This window comes from Solanum stenotomum, chromosome 10, assembly GCF_019186545.1.
Source record: "Solanum stenotomum isolate F172 chromosome 10, ASM1918654v1, whole genome shotgun sequence".
Lineage (NCBI taxonomy): Eukaryota > Viridiplantae > Streptophyta > Magnoliopsida > Solanales > Solanaceae > Solanum > Solanum stenotomum.
This window is the reverse complement of record NC_064291.1, coordinates 49,651,302-49,668,807: the sequence shown is the minus strand read 5'-3', so window position 1 is coordinate 49,668,807 and position 17,506 is coordinate 49,651,302. Positions and strand designations below refer to the sequence as shown.

At 33.2% G+C, this 17,506-nt stretch overlaps 1 protein-coding gene across 1 annotated transcript; it reads left to right on the top strand.

The window, feature by feature from the left end:
• The first annotated feature begins 7,982 nt into the window (after positions 1-7,982).
• Positions 7,983-17,114, top strand: LOC125842361 (DEAD-box ATP-dependent RNA helicase 5). Its single transcript, XM_049521641.1, has 13 exons — positions 7,983-8,590; positions 8,678-8,796; positions 10,777-10,884; positions 11,170-11,250; positions 12,123-12,201; positions 12,705-12,790; positions 12,867-12,923; positions 13,127-13,194; positions 14,052-14,120; positions 14,327-14,420; positions 15,015-15,179; positions 15,287-15,379; positions 16,580-17,114. Exons 1-13 carry the CDS (start codon positions 8,032-8,034, stop codon positions 16,673-16,675), a joined length of 1,674 nt encoding a protein of 557 aa, XP_049377598.1. The 5' UTR covers positions 7,983-8,031; the 3' UTR covers positions 16,676-17,114.
• The last annotated feature ends 392 nt before the right edge of the window (positions 17,115-17,506 follow it).

Sequence of the window (17,506 nt, the reverse complement as noted above, 5' to 3'; positions counted from 1 at the left end):
TGTTTATTAATGAGTTATTGTACTTGACATCTGAGGATGACACGTGGATGTATTGTTACGTGGCGAGTGTTAATTGGCTGAGGTGTAGGCTTTTGTTTATTGTTGTGTATACTGGATTTTGCGGCACTGTTACTGATCTGAATATGGTGTGAAATTACAAGTTTATCCCTTTACCGAACGGCAAGTCCATTGTCATAAATGGATATAATGGGGATAAGAATTCTAAGGTGCAATTTTTGGTTACTTGTTTGGTTGGCTGTTACCTTGACTAATTTGAAAGATAAACTTATGAGGAAATAGGATAAATGACAAATAAAATTATTACTCCCTCTATCCCTAATTATTTGCTCACTTTTGAATTGATATATCTATTAAGAAAATAATGATTGACATAGTGAGTTTACCATTTTACTCTTATTAATTATAAAGTGGATGAATTAAAAATTTAAGATTTTCAAGAAATATTACTTTTTTCAAAGTAATTAATTTAGGATATGGCAGGTAAAAAAAATTGTCTTTTTCTTGATTTGTAGAATGGACAAGTATATAGGAACAACTAAAAAAAAAGAAAATGGACAAGTAATTAGAGAAAGAGAATAAATGATAAACAAAGATAAATGAGAAGAATAAAAAGGTAATGATTCGATTACATTTAATTAGTTGTTACGTAATATGAGACTTTTCATTATTACATGACAAAATTTTATTAGTGCATATGATACAATAAAATTTAAATAGCAATTAAAATAATATTATATTTAAACTAATAATACAATGCAATATAATGCATTACAATTGGAAACAACTAAACAAGATATATAGTAAGGTCCTAATTGTTCATTTTGTCTTTTTGTTTTTTGTTTTTTGTTTTTTGTTTTTGTTGTTTGTTTTTTTCAAGGACGCGAATTGAAAATAGTGATAGCTGAAAGTTTAGAAAGAAGCAATAGAGTCTAAGATTTTCAAGTTTAAAAAAAAAATAAGACATGGTATATGTAGTAAAGATTAGTGACCTGACATAGATTTGCAATATACTAGTCATTCTCGAGAGAAAAAAGCTATATGTATTTTGGATAGTAATTTAAGGAGATAATGTGACTAATGATGATGTCACATACTATTTTAGAGTTAATGAGTGAAATGGAGGCTCGTCTTCGGGGATACTATATGAAGTGATTGTTAGACAAGCACTATTTGTATGTGGCAAAGTATTGGACGGACAAAAAATTTCATGTTCAGAAGATAAAGGTAACAAAAATAAGGATGCTCAAATAGATGTATGAGCATATTGGGATGGATATGCTTAAGAATAAATTTACACGAGACAAGGTGGAAATGGCCTCCACAGTAAACAAGATAAGAAAAACGAGACTGAGATGATTCGTACATGTAAAAAAGAGGTGTGGAGATGCGCCAGCAAAGAGGTATGTTCGGTTGGTTTTAGCATAAGTTGGAGAATATATTTGCAGATCCAAACATACCACTTTTAACTAAATCTCATAACATACATAAACATATTACCTTTTTTGATAAATAGAAATTGAAAAGAAAAAGTTCCAAAATGAAAATCAAAGAGAAAATGCGGAAAACTCAAAAAATTTAACAAAAACACATTGTTTTTTTTTTAAAAAAAATTGAAGTTATATATTTTTTTAATAGAAAACTACAAAATGCAAATCAAAGAGAACCTAAAAAATCCGAGTCCGAAGTCAAAAGGGCAACAAAATTTTTCAAAAATTTCAAGAAGGCAACGAAACTTTTTATCAAACCAAAAGGGAAACAAATTTAGACACCGTCTAAATTAGGTTTCCCGCCGCAAGACGCAGAAACCAATGCGCCTTGTAAGGCGCAACAGCCTTAAACCTTGTAAGGCTCGGCTGACATGCGTTCACTGTTTTGCAACCTTTTTTAAAAATTAAAAAATCAGTCAATTTTGAAATGTCTGTGAGATAATCTCTTTAGAATCTAATTGAGCTTTGTGTTTTTTAATATCCTCTTGTTGCCATAACATAGAATTTGCCTTTCAAGGTAAAAGAAGAAAAAACATTGCTTAGACTCAAATCTTATTTTGCTGGTTTTCTGGCAGTTGTATTTTGACTGTGAAGCAGATTAATACAAGTATCATCTAGTTTTTCGTCTTATGGTGGATTTATTCACTGGATAATATTCTTCACTTTCCTTCTTTAGCTGGTTGTTTGGATTGGGTATGTTATGACGAGTTGAAAGTGACCGAATATATATATTTTTTTAAAAGGATGCAAAACGCTGAAACCTTGCGCCTTGCAAGGCGCATTGGTTTTTGTGTCTTGCGGTGGAAAATCTAAATTTGTTGACTTTTTGATTTGATAAAAAATTTTGTTGCCCTTTTGGCTTCAAACTCTAAAAAATTTCATGAATTCCAACAAAAAAACATGTCAAAGAAACACATGAAAATTACAACTTTTGAAGAAATAAAAATGAATGAAATCAAGAGAACAGAAAACGAGAGGCCGGAGGGAAACAAAATGAAAAAAAAAATTAATAATAAAAGAATGAGAGAGGATGGAATTAAGGAGAAGGTCCATTAAAAGGGACAAACTAGTTAGTCAATTAGGTAAGAGTTTTTCAAGTCTTAAAAATTGGGTGGAAGTGACAAATAATATTAATTAGGTTAAAAGATGTTTTCTCAATAATTTCAAACTTTTAACTTTTACACTTTAGTCTAGTCGTAATTGTGGGGACAACTTTTTTAGTAGTCTAACTTCAGTAGTTGTCCAGACAACTTTAGTAGTAAAAATGTTATTAGTATAGTCCTTTTATTAATATTAAAAATAAAAAAGTAGAGAAAAAGTAAAGGGGGCACACTTGTTTTTTTTTTTTTTAATTGAAAACCTATAAGACACTTTTAGCACATTTTTCAGAGTTGGAGAAGTGGGGAATGAGAAATATGTAATGTCTCTTTATTGGTGTCAAATATTCAATTGAATTTTTTTTTTATATAATTTATGGAAGAGATAAATCGCTATAAACACATATATTTTGACAAATTCAATAATAAAATTTATAGAAATTCAAATAATTAAATTATTGATCCAAAATATAAAAAATGTCCTTGATCATCATTATTGTATATAAAAATGTGTTGTACAATTAATACTAAAGTAATCATAACTAATATTTAATGGAGAACAAAATCCGTCTGTTAGATTGGAAACTTCATGAACATACATGATTAACTAAGTCTCAACCTCTATAAATTGATGATTCCTCTAATTTTAAGATTACCACTTATTCTCTACACAATTTCAATACTGACGGATGTGGTAACCTGAAATTAAAGCAAACTGATAAAAAAATTAATTAACGTTTCTTATTTATGGTAATGTGTTTTGCTTAAATACACTCTTTTTATGATATTTTTTTGTGTGAGATTATCATTATTCAGGATCTTGAAATGTATTTGACATTGTAGTGACCCTGCCGAAATAATATAAGTCAATAACTCACGAGATTTTTATGCATATATTGTCCTCACACTAGTAAAAATGACATAAAAATAATATTACCAACTTCCGAGTACCCAAACTAAGTCGTTCATACTTCACACAATCATTCAAAATTAATGGTAAATTTACTATATTGCAAGACTTGGGCTTACACACCCCAAAAGAACAAAACATATAGCCATACTTATATTACAACCCATGGTGACATGATCAAATTAGTCCTCAAAATTTCATGTAAATATACAACACATAGATCATGTACAAGTCTCAAGGTTTATACAAAATATAGATGCCTATATGCAAATGTGATCTTCCTTAAAGCTCTCAAAATCTTCATCTCCAATGTCCCACTTCACGCCTCCTCTCGATCTTTTCCTACGATAGAAATAACTATCGCTAAACATATAGCTTAGTGGTGCAAAACTATAGGTTTGGAGCCATCAAATTCACCAAACTACCTCTCTCAAGTCATGGACAGTATAATCGAACGTAATAAATAAATCAAGTAAACAATATATCAAGTTCGATATTTAGAGGTCCAAATGTCAAGAACGTTTATAGCACCATTTTCCAAAAGATTCAATAACAAGGTTCGCCCAATATGTACATCATGTCTTCACACTAAGCACAAACAAGTATCAAAAAGGGTCAAAACCCAATAATCAAGAGAACCAAGAACCATATTAAAAATGATTTTCTAGTTCGTACTTAAAATGGACAACTTCCATTCTTAAGACGGACTAAAAATTCAGAGTCAAGATGGCAAATGATCTGAATCAAAAGGCATGCCAATAGTGACAAAGTCACAGCCACAAGAAGGACAAGGTCCCAACAAGAGTGCCAAGTGATCACACAATCCGTACAAGTGGGCGAGCTACACAAGCGTCTTTAACGTTTTAAAGAATACCAACACGACAATGCAAAGTGACAAGAGGTAACCAAGGTACCAAGATAAGCTTTCAGATATACCAGCAGGTAACAAGGTTACAAGTACAAGTTTATACACAAACCTCAGTGCTTTAGCAAAGAAACAATCCAACACAACTTCGCGAGTTCAGACCGTAGACCAAGCAACGTTTCAAGGTCCTCAACTTGTTCACGAGTATATACAACCTTAAAAATACAATTAAATAACTTATTTAATAACTAACAGCTCAATAATGTTGATGTAAAACAAGATTATCATCACAAGTAAGCTTAACTTGTACAAATACGACTATACTCCCAAAACAGTGATTCTAGCCAACCTAGTACCTCATGTCACAACTTAGATTTGAAAAGGAAAACAACAAAACTAGACTTTATAACCTTCATGAAAGATGTAGATACATATCTTAGGGTTGCAAACAAACAAGAATCACCGCAAAATATATTTTGTACAACAAGATATATTCAAAACACTAACAGTTGTTTATACATGATTTGCAATTTCAAAATCTGGACAGAACTTGTGCTATGTTGCGTCCCATATTTCGAATCCATACAGCTAAATAAGAGCTTTACATAAACATAAGAGTTGTAGGTCTATGAATTAACTTTCCAAATCATATTTATTCACTGTAAACTAAGTTCTAGAGCAAGAGATATGCATAAAATACCAAACACTACCCAGCTTAGAAACAAATTTCGTCACTTACCAAAAAAAAGTGTGTGTCTCGAATTCCAGCCAAAAGGGCCAAGTTTTTCTCTTGTGATTTTGAAGAACAATCTGTTTAGATATGTTTCTAAGGATCTAAGATTTGAGGAAAACGAATTTACTAAAGGAGGCGTGAAAATATATAGTCAAACAAGTGATGTTTATCACTTGAGCAGCTGTCCTTCAAAGGTGCTGCCCAAAAAATGTGTGTGCTACCCAAAAAGCATACATGTACACCTATATATATATATGTATCTTTCACCTCCTTTTAAAGTTATACATAATTCTAATTAGAATATTACGAAAATACCTCATTACAACACCTTAATTACGATCACAATTTATGTTAAGCAAGTTAGCAATTATCACAACATTTCAAATTCCCAAAATGAGAGTAAAACATATTGTAATAATTAAGCAATGATAAATCGACATGCGACTCTTGGTTAATATTTAGGGGTGTTACAGACATGATATCATGAATATTTGTGTTTAAAACTTATACTTATTTGTGGTATCAGAGCATAAATATGTGAATTGTTAATCCATAAATAAATTATGTATATTTCTAGTGCTAGGAGTCTGGGTTAGCACGAGCACAATATATATTATTATATTTATATCAATTTATGTTACACAAATGAAATTCGGTGAGTTGATCATTTTTTTTTTTGAAATATGTGAAGTTATTAATTAGTGTAATTTATAATAATTTTCATGTCATATTCAATTTATGTACATATGAATTCTGGAGAGACAATCAAATTTTTTATATGATTTTTTAACATTTTTAAAATTGTTAATTATTATGATTTATAGTATTCTTGCGTGATTTTTAAATAATATTTATTCCACGTGTCCTAATTTTTATTGCCCTAACAGAATTCGGGAGTCGAAGATTTTTTATATGTATTTATATGTTAAGTTATTAATTATTGTGATTTTATTATATAATAAAAAATGTAATATAAAATAAAAATAAAAACTAGTGCATGAATAAACTACACAAGAAAAGAGGGAAGGGGAACTATTTTTTTCACTTTTATTCATATTTTCCATTACATTAATGGACTATTTACAAGCCGAAGATACTTTGGCTCAAAGAATATGTGAGACCCATATTCTTGGGCACAAAAAAAATCATATGGACATCATATTTTACAACAAATTTGATTTTTTTTACATAATTTTAGATACAACCACATATTTTAAGTTGTTTGTTATCGTAATTTATATTACTTTTTATGTAGTTAAAATATATACATCTATAACATGATAAAAACAAATAAATTAAAATAGATATTAAAATGGCTCCCACACTCTTTATTCAATATAACTTAAAGACATAATACATAAACTTGACATCAATTGACAATTATGACCTTTAACTTTGCAGTACACAAATAGACACTTCAACTATCCAAAAATTTAACAATTAAACACTCGAATCCTACATGGCTAAGTGCCTTAAACACACTTCATAGGCATGTCAGTGGTAAAAACAAAATCTCCAACAAAAATCGCTTAAATGACAATTTTACCCTTAATGAATCTCTTTTATATATATCTCTATTTTAAAATCAAAATCCCACTACATTCTTTTCCTTCTAATTTCTTCAACGGTTATTGCCATCTTCCTCTCTTTCTTCACAATTTTTTGCTCATTGAAATTACATCAATTTTTTTTGTTAATGTGGAAAAAAGGTTTTAATGAAAATTTATTGGTCTATAAACAACTCAAGTCATCGGTTATTCTTTAACACAAACGTATAGTTGTCTGTCACTTTCTAACTTCACAAATCTATGGGTAGTAGGGTCTTCAACATAAAAAGTTTCAGTTTCATTATACCCATCATCTTTTGCATAAGATTTCATTTTGGTCAAAGATAAATGGTCCTTGTCGATGTTAAATATAATACTGTCCAATTTCGAAACATATTGATCTGTATAAAAGCGACCTCCATAGTGAAAAACAACGATAATGTGACCCATATGTTCCATACTATAAAAAAGAGAGCAAATTTACAATTGTGGTAAAAAAATCATAATTTTTATATAAAATTATCAAAAACGAAATTTCAAAAGGGGAAATTAAATATATCTCGACTAAATTGAGGAAGAAGAATAGATAGACATCCAAGTACGTGAAATCTCAGCACAAGTCTTGAACAATTTTACCTTTGATTCGAAGGATGAAACGTAGAGACTTAGGGTTAGGGTTCTTAGAGAAGAAGTGAATTAGTTCTTTTCACTTTCACTATTGTATTTAACTATTGTATTTATTTTGTTTTTTATTTTCATTTTTTAATTGAAGAATCCATGTGTATTTATTTTAATTAGTTGGCAGCCACGTAGAAGCATTTGTGAATCACGCACTTTGCTGCGATATTCGAATGTTTAATTGTTGAAATTTGTGATAGTTAAAGTACCTACTTGTGCACTATCAAAGTTTAGGGTTATAATTGTCAAGAGTCATATTTATGTATTATGCCTAACTTAAATGCATACGTCGTTCATAAACGATGTGTTTTATAGCCTCTTATTCAATAAAATAATAATTGTAAGTTAAATTGCACCGAAAGAATGATTTCAAAATTTCAATATATTTTTCCCTTGCATAAGTTTTTTTTATTTTTTATTGTGTTAGAAGAATTTGATTTGAAGAATATAAAATGTATTTTGCATGATAAAAAAAGTGAAGAAGGACCATATCTGTTAACCTATTAACACCAAGGAATATAATGAACCAAACCCAATCCTAAGGGACCATTTTGATTATTTTCTCATTGTAATTTCACTAAAAACAGAGGTTAATTTGGGGAAAATTGTAAATAGCGAACTTCTATAAATACAACATCCATTTGTTTCCTTAAACCTTAGGGTTTTGCGATTTCGCCATAGATTTGAGCAGCCATGGTAGCAAAGCAGTTAGATGACGAACCTCAAACCCTCACAAATTCAGCAAACTATGAATCCAAATCTCACAAGAAACAGAAGAGAAAGCTCGAAGACCCTGCGGTTGAAGAAGTTGTTGTAGAATCCAAAAAAGAGAAAAAGAAGAAGAAGAAGCAGAAACAGAAGCAAGAAGAAGAAGGGTCTAATGGGAACACTGAAACTCTTGATGTGTCGAATGGAAATACTGAAATATTTGATGGGTCAGCTGAGTTATCTGAAAAGAAGAAGTCGAAGAAGGAGAAGAAGAGTAAGGTAAAGGAAGGGAATTTGGATGATGGGTCTGATGTTAGTGTTGTTAATGGGGAGGTTAAAGAAAGTAGTACAAATGTGGTGGTTACTGGTAAGGGTGCTGATCAGTCAAAGTACAAAGCTTTAGAAAAGTTTGTGGATGCAGGGCTTCCAAGTGAGGTGTTGGAATGTTGTAAGAATTTTGAGAAACCATCACCAATTCAATCTCATTCCTGGCCTTTTCTTTTAGATGGGCGTGATTTTATTGGGATTGCTAGAACTGGATCAGGTATAACATTTGAATTGAGTTTTTTTAGTGCAATAGTGGGTTATGGTTTGTGGTTTTTTTAGTTTTATTATATTTTGGTATGATCAGGTAAGACGCTGGCTTTTGGTATTCCGGCTATTATGCACATCATGAGTAAGCGGAAGAGTAAAAAGTCTAAGAATCCTGTTTGCCTTGTACTTTCGCCTACAAGGGAGCTAGCTCAACAAGTACGTTCCTGAAATTTACACTTGGAGTGTTTAAAATTGTTTGCTTTCTTGCATTATTGGTGTTTTTACTGTTCTGTGGATTGAGTTTGATTTCACTTGAACTAATACTTCACTTACTGAATAATGTTGTCACTCATCAAAGCTTGAACTTCGTAGTTCTGTTTAAAATTTAGCATGGTAAAAGGCAAATGAATGTGTTATTGCTTGTTTTCCATCCTTGAGTAGACTAGTAATCGTTTTCTGTGGCATCATGGTTATTTTCTTTGGAGGGAATGATAGGAAACTAATCGTTAGGAGTGTATGTCCTGACCATCTTTCTTTCCAAAATAAAGTTTTTCTATCACCACTTATTATAATGTGAATGTGTTCTTAGAATATATTCAATAAGTTTCGAATATATTCAGTTCCCAATTGCGTACGAATGCATTGGTGTTCATGCGTTTCAAGAATTTTCCATCTTATACTTCTCTATAATCACATGTGTTCAGTGCCTCCTCCTCATTGCAAAGTCTTCATAGCCAGTTCAGGAGGAGAACGTTGTGTGCCCTTAGATTATTGACTTCCAAGCCTCCTTGCTTCTTCCTGGTGATCACTGTTTCCCGCATAACCTAAATGAAAGACTTCTTAGTTGTTTCCTTGCCACTGAATATTCCTGTTTTGGATCAATCAAGGAGAGTTCAAAGTGCATTCAGCTTACAGGCTGATGGATCAATCAAGCCAGCAGAGTCCCATCTGGCCTGGAAACAAATATGGAAGTGTAGAATCCCACACAAAGTCTCATGCTTTATTTGGCTGCTAGCTAAGGAAGCTGCCTTGACTCAGGATAATGTAATGAAAAGGGGGATAACCTTATGCTCTAGGTGTTTCCTATGTGGGGAAACCTTAGAAACTGTAAATCATCTATTTCTACACTGCAAATACACTCGGCAGCTTTGGAGGATTTTCTTGAGTCTTGAAGGCATATCCTGGACTATGCCTAGGAGAGTTACTGAGGCATTGTACAGCTGGGAGGAGGCAGGTGCCCTTGCAAAAGACAGAACTAGATGGAGAATTATCCCTGCTTCAATATGGTGGGCAATCTGGAAAGAAAGGAATTCCAGATGTTTTGAAGGCATAGAAAATAGTGTGCAGGATGTTAAACTAAACTGCATTCTGTTGTTATGTTTTTGGTGTAATCAATTATACTCAAATGACACTGCCTCTATAGTTGATGTTTTAGACTCATTATAGAAATAGAGTAGGAGTGTCTAGAGTGCATCTGTATATAAGGTTTGAGTACAACCCATGTACTCTTGTGATATAATACATCGTTACCATTTTCAAAAAAAATATTCCTGTTTAATTTGTTGCTTCTTTTATGCATCTTGTTAGGTATTGAAATAGAGACATAGTTTAAGTAGGGGGTGCATCCAAAACACTATTGATTAGAACCTTCATCCCAAGCACAAGTACATTTGTTAGTCTCTTCTCACTTTTCAGTCATTCCTTCCTAGTATTCTCTGTGATTGACATCCAAAGGGTATACCTAAATAGTTAGTTGGTAATAGTCCCACATTGCATCCTAGTAAACCTGCCTACTGTCGGATGTTGGGAACCTTGTCACATAGAAACTGTGTCTCTTAAGCGTAATTTATGTTTACACCTGATATTCATTGCTTCAAAGAGAAATAGAAAAGTAAGAAAACTATATCTGAAGACAGTTTTATTGCTTTTCTATTGCTCTAACTTCTAAGAGCAGGGAAAAATCCATCTGGTCCCATTTACCAAGATTCAACCCTATACTGTGCATAATAAATTGTAAAAGGCTAGTTTATGTGAGTTTTAGTTCTTGATGTCTTGTAGTATCTGCCCAGAATATCTTCTAACTCCTGCCTTATGCTTTCTTTTATTAAATCAATATGCATGTTTTGCCTTGTGTTCTCAAATACAAAATGCCAATGCAGATTTTATACTTATTGATAACTTTCTCTTTTATAATAGATATCAGATGTTCTTTGTGAGGCTGGGAAGCCTACTGGTGTGCAGTCAGTTTGTCTATATGGCGGAGTTGATAAGCACCATCAAAAGGCTTCTCTTAGATCTGGCGTGGTAAGATTCTTTGATTTTACTCTTTCTGAATTTTTTATTGCAATGAGTCTTGAATGATGATTTTTTCTAAGATTCTTTTTTATTTACTCGTTCTGAATTTATTATTGCAATAAGTCTTGGATGATGATTTTTTCAGTATCATATAATTAATATCTAAGTTGATTTAAGGTCTTATGGTTGCTTGCTTTCTTTGACTTTTTAATGGATGTTACACGTGCTTCACACATGTCATACTTTAAGTCAGAGTTTCTTGTCGGTACCTCAGATCATATCCTCTGCTTGCAGGATATTGTTATTGGAACCCCTGGTCGTTTGCAAGATCTGATGGAAATGGGAGCTTGCAATTTAAAAGAGGTTTCTTTTGTGGTGAGTGCTTTTATGGCCTTCATTTATGTTTGGACTTTCTGTATCTTTGATGAAGTCTGAATAAGCATGATGTCATGAAAGTTTGTTTGGTCAACTAGTGTAGATAGTTTGGATGCTTTTGTTCTGCATTTTTGGTCATCTAATTTGTGTAAGTACTTTTTGATTTTATTTTATTATTAAGTTTTAGGAGTAGTATTTTCCTTTTTTTTTTTTTTTTCCGAGTAATCTCAAGTTGCTGAACATGAACTTTGTGAGGTATTTAAAATGTAGGTCTTGTTTGAAATACAGGCTGAAAATATGCCCGATAATCACCTTTTGTCGTTAACATTCTATTTAGCATCTTTGAACTATCACTTGACTGTTTGCGGAGTTTATCCTAGGGTTACTGGAATGTCTTGGTGGTTGATTCTAGAAAATTTACAGATGTACATATTTCTGTAGCTTAGCTGTTGTAGAACATACAAATAATATGCTTCTCATGGCCCAAAGCTTTGCCATTTTTTATTTTGGATTATCATAAACTACACCAATTTCCTTTATTTTGAGCTTATTCAGAGACAAAGTGGCACTTGAATAAGAGCCTTCAAATTAGCTCCATGTTATAAATCTTTCAAAGTTACCATGATAGGGTGATTATTGTTATGTGACAGAAGAAAACATATAGATTGTATTATCCTTTATTTTTTGTAATGTGATCAGAAATTAAGAAATAGAACAGTTTCTATTTCTCTTAATTTCCCTGACACGATCATGAGATAACTTCTTAAATATGATTTGATTTTTTCCCCTATAGTATGAACTTAATATGAATGGAGTACACATCAACTGTCATGCTCCTTTACCGTTGACTGATGTTACTAATATTGCTATAGGTGCTAGATGAAGCTGATCGCATGCTTGATTTAGGTTTTGAACCAGCGGTCCGTGCCATATTGAGCCAAACATGCTCTGGTATGAATATTGCTCTCTACATTTGGTTCCATCACTTGAATTCTTAGAGCTGGAGCGTTGATGGACATCTCATTATATAGATTTAGCCTGCTTAATGTCTTCTTCTTTTTAATGAAATGTTTGGATCTGAATGTCTTTCACAGCTTATTGTATTATCTCCAAGTACCATTTTTTCCCTCAGTAAAAATATATATGTCCCAATGAGACATTTTGTAGTTTCATTTTCGATCCTTTTTGTAAATGATGTACATCCATATGTTAAAGTTTTTTTTGTTTCATTTTTTCAGTATATATGTAATACCAAAAAGGTTTTTTGTTTTTAAAAAAAATTTGAATCTTGTAAATATCCTTGTAGTGTTTTGATTCATATCCTCATCCTCCCACTTTACTTGGTAGGACTTTGTTCCTTGTTTTTTGCACTTTAGATATAGCTAGATGAAGTTTAAATTTTGTGTACACGCATTTTTTTGTGTCCACCATTCAAGTCCCATCAAATTGTGCAGTTCGGCAGATGGTTATGTTCAGTGCTACATGGCCTCCGGAAGTTCATCAATTAGCTCAAGAGTTCATGGATCCCAATCCAATCAAGGTCTCATTTACCATTCAGAATATATTGTCAAATTTGTTGTGGTTCCTTTCCTGGCTTAAAACTGAAGTCTGTTCAGGTAGTTGTAGGTTCAGAAGATTTGGCTGCCAACCACGATGTCATGCAAATTGTTGAGGTAAACTGCGTTGTAGAAATTCTAAGGACTTATGAGATATGCATTTTTCTTTCCAGCTCTTTCATATGATCAGCATATTGTTGCCTCCCAATCGATCAACAGAGAGCCAAAACTAAAATTAAAAGAGAAAATAGGAAAAGACTTGCACGTTCATCTCCATTTCTTCCTACTGAATTGCCTGTCCACTTCCTTTTACATTGTAGGTCTTGGAAGATCGAGCACGGGATGAGCGTTTACAATGTTTGCTGGAAAAATACCACAAGTCTAGAAGGTATCTTAACAGAAATTTCTGCCAACACATTTCAAATCTCATTTCAAGCTCTCAAGCCTGCGTTCGTTGTCTCTTGCTGACATCCATAAATCCTCCTATATTATAGTATATGAATAATGATATTCATTTATTAGGTCTTTGCCTGTGGTTTTAATTTCCTGCTTGCCTCCCTGTGTACAAAGTAGGCTTGTAATTCTCTTGTACTAGTAGGAATTGAATGGATTGCTTCCTTCCTGTTAAGTCAACTAGAACAGTTCTCTTTATTTTAAAATCACTCTAAAGCGACTTAAGTGCAAAAAGACTAGACCAGCACCGCCTTTGTGCCTGTGTTCAATATTAACTTACCTTTCTCATAAAAAGTGTGAAATGATTATTCTGCCCATGTGTGGTTGCTAATTTCTATTGGTGCTTAATGTTGTCTAAACACAGTTGTCTGGTGTCCCCCTATGTTTATTTAGATGGTTGACCAAGTGAGGGGTAGCCTAAAAGTAGTGATTCCATTTTTATACATGTTTATCGAACCATGGGGCATGGGGGAAGTGCATTCTCTCTCTCTCCCTGTCACACACACACACTATTATCTCCTCTTCCTTTTTTCTTTTCAAAAATCATATTGTGGATGAGTTCATTTTACTTCCCCAGCAGATTTCCGTTGTTGTATCATTCTTCTTTAGTTCCTTATCCATTGTCTAGCACAGTTGTTCTTCGTGGCAATGGTTTTAGACATTCCTCAATCATCAGTTATTGGGGATAATGTTTACATTATTTGTATCCTGTTTTGGCGTTTAACCTTGGTATTTGATTTTTTGGACTCTCTTTATAATGGATGCTTACAAGAGGTTGCAAACTTTGAACAGGAATAGAGTATTGGTTTTTGTTTTATACAAGAAGGAAGCATCTCGTGTTGAAATGATGCTACAGAAAAGGTAATTCTATTGACTCTTCTGTTTAGTTGTGAAGAAAACATTAGATTCCTATGTCTAGCTTCTATTTACTTGCTGATAATAGTATAATACATGTTCCAACTAATTTGACCCTGGCAACATTGGTACATGTAGTTTGCACCATGCTCATTGTATTGTGTATCATATCTGGTTTACATTTTGTAATGTTTAAAGCGTCTTTGCCTCAGGGGTTGGAAAGTTGTCTCCATTAGTGGTGACAAGCAACAACATGCTCGTACTAAGGCCCTGTCACTCTTCAAGGATGGAAGCTGTCCTCTACTGGTACACACTGTTTTCCTATTATCATCTTTGTTTCCACTTCCAGTGATGTTTATTTGATAGGTAGAACTAACAGGATAGAATCTCAAGAAGATGCAAACCATATAAGGCCAACTAATCAAGTATATAAGAACCAAAGAAAATGTGCTTTATTAATTAAGTAAAGAAGAACCTCAGATGTGTTTTTATACTCTTGGCTAAAACCACTGATATTGCTATATTTTTGGTTTTGTTTTATCATCCTAATTTACATCAGTTTACTCTTTGACTAAAACCTGATCTGTATTTTTGAAGTTCTGATTTCTAGCCAATCCTCTTCCGTCCAAGAATAATAGGATGCTTACTCTTTTTTCCCCATCAAAATGTTTTGCCAGATTTTGCTTCTTCGGTTCTTCCTCATTCCTGCAAGATCTATTTCCCATACTTTCTGTGACTTCTATTTGTGTTGCTCTGGTGCTGGCTGGGAATTGTGTTGTGACTTCCGGTTGAATTTGGATAGACTGTTCATGAATGATCTTGCTGTGTTTGCTCAGTTTTCTTTCGTGCGTGCTGAAACATGCTAAAGCCTCATTAACATAATTGTTTATACTTCTGCAGATAGCTACTGATGTAGCTGCTCGGGGGCTTGATATACCTGATGTTGAAGTTGTGATAAATTATAGTTTCCCTTTGACAACAGAGGATTATGTTCATAGAATTGGAAGAACTGGAAGGGCTGGTAAAAAAGGTGTAGCTCATACATTTTTCACCAAGGATAACAAGGTACTGTTTGACTGATCCTTACAATAGAGATTTCACTTTTATTTTTCTTGTACTATTGTTTCAGTGCTTTGCTAGTTTGATTCTTACATTGAGCCTGTCTATCACAGGGACTTTCTGGGGAGTTGATAAATGTCCTCAGAGAAGCTGGACAGACTGTTCCAGCTGCCCTTCTTAACTTTGGAACCCATGTAAAGAAAAAGGTAAGCTTTTTGTTTGCATATTGGCTATTGCGTATGATTTGAAATGCAAATGTATTAGATGGTGTTTGGATTGGCTTAAAAGTTGGCAAAAGTAGTCAAAAATGGCTTAAAATAAGTTAGAAAGTGTTTGGCAAGGTTAAAAATAACGTAAAATAAGTTAAAAATGACTTAAAAACCAAAAGTAGGTCTCCCCCTACTTTTTATTTTTTGACTTAAAAGTCATTTCAGTTCGACTTTTATTTTTGACGTAAAAGCTACTTTTTTTAAGCCAATCCAAACGGGGTCTTATAGTCTCCTAAATTTCAGTATCTCATTTTGGAAGAAAGCATTGTTCCTCACGCAACTGACACAAGGATTTGCCTAGTTCTTGATATCCTAGTAGCTGTATTTGTGTTTACATGTCGTGCTTGCATTGTAAGTAGAATCTATTAAAAAAAGAAGGATCTTATGTTGGCTTGGTCCAAACTAAGAAAACAAAGAATCATGTCGTGTTTTATGTTCTTGGGCAGGAAGCCCAGAATGTTATTATCAGCTGCTTGTGCATAGTCTTAACAACATAGTATCTATGGATAGGGGTGTCAAATGAATGGGTCAAAATGAGTTGTTAGTAAATGTGAACTGCCCAAAATTTACATGGGCTGAAATGAGTTGGGCAGGAATGGGCTATAAACCATCTCCATTAACCCGTACAAAAGTGACTTGGGCTGAAAGGGACTAAACGAATCTTGACCCAATCTGCCCATTTCTTGCTAAATTTTTAGTCTATTTGTTTATGGACCTAACAAAATTTGTCTTTATTATGTCTATTTGGCTAATATACAACGTATCGAACATAATAATTTTTTTGTTTTAAAAAAACACTTTTGACAAGATTCCTCATTGATCAACTAACACTTACATATCAACCCAATTATTGGATGGACCAAATTGGGAGGGTCAAAATCGCCAAGTTTATAAATGGGCTGGTAAAAGTTGAGTGAGACCGAGCCTAAGGAGTTGTGTTTTCCTGGGATAATTTTGCAACCCGATTTCTTGCTGGCATAATTTGTTTGATTGAGACTAATGAATAGAGGCTACACATGCCTTTCTGTTAGTAATTGTCAACTGAATCTTGTTTCTCCACCCTTCCCTTACTACCGCATTGCTAGTTTTCTATCACTGCACTTGTTCTTTGTTACATTGTTGAGTTGCAATTTACAGGAGTCCAAGCTCTATGGTGCTCATTTTAGAGAAATTGATGCAAATGCTCCAAAGGCCACCAAAATAAAATTTGGTGATTCTGATAATGAAGATTGAGAAAATGAATATCAATGGTTCCAGTTTGTCATTGAGTTGTAAGCAGCAGTGCAGCACAACTCCTTTGAATTGGTTCCAAACTTCACCATCCTGACACTATAGAATCATTTGGCGGATACATGGAGAAGTGGATCATTGTGAGAAGAATGCAAGAGATGATGTCCCACAGCTATCTGCTCATGTACGCCAACAGATGCCTAAATTTATTGCGCTGCAATGTCCTAGATAATAGTGTTTTAGAATCTTAATATTCTTTTATGTAATTCGTTTCATTTCCAGCATAGAAATGTAACTCTTTAAGAGTGTAATGCTGACTGATTGTTAGTTTGTCTCTTTTGTGATATTTGATTGCACCTTACAAATGCTGGAGATGGGATTCTGTGCTATAAGTAAAAACATGTCTGGATAATTAATTAACTTCTGTTCTAGACTCTGAAAAGTAGCTGGAGTTGTAAAGCCCCAACATGTTTCGATTTCCAACGGTGCACGTTCCAGAATTTAGTGGATAATAGACCCACTTCTCTATCAACTAAAATGCCAAACTTGTAACTGTGTTCAAACTTGTGAGCAAGATAATAATATCAAAGACTTGCTCACGTTAACTTGCCAAGGGTTGCAAGTAGATTCAAAAGTTGGTGTAACAAAGACCATCACAAATGCACTTTTCATCTGTGCATTGGATTGAGCTTTGGAACATGAGAAGTAAAGAGGAAGTTTATAGCAGAGGATGAAACGCGCGATCTATAAACTGCCACTCGTAGGACAAAATAAGGTCTTCCCATTGTTTTCTCTCTTTAAGTCTACCAACAGAAAAAAAATGCATCCTACAAG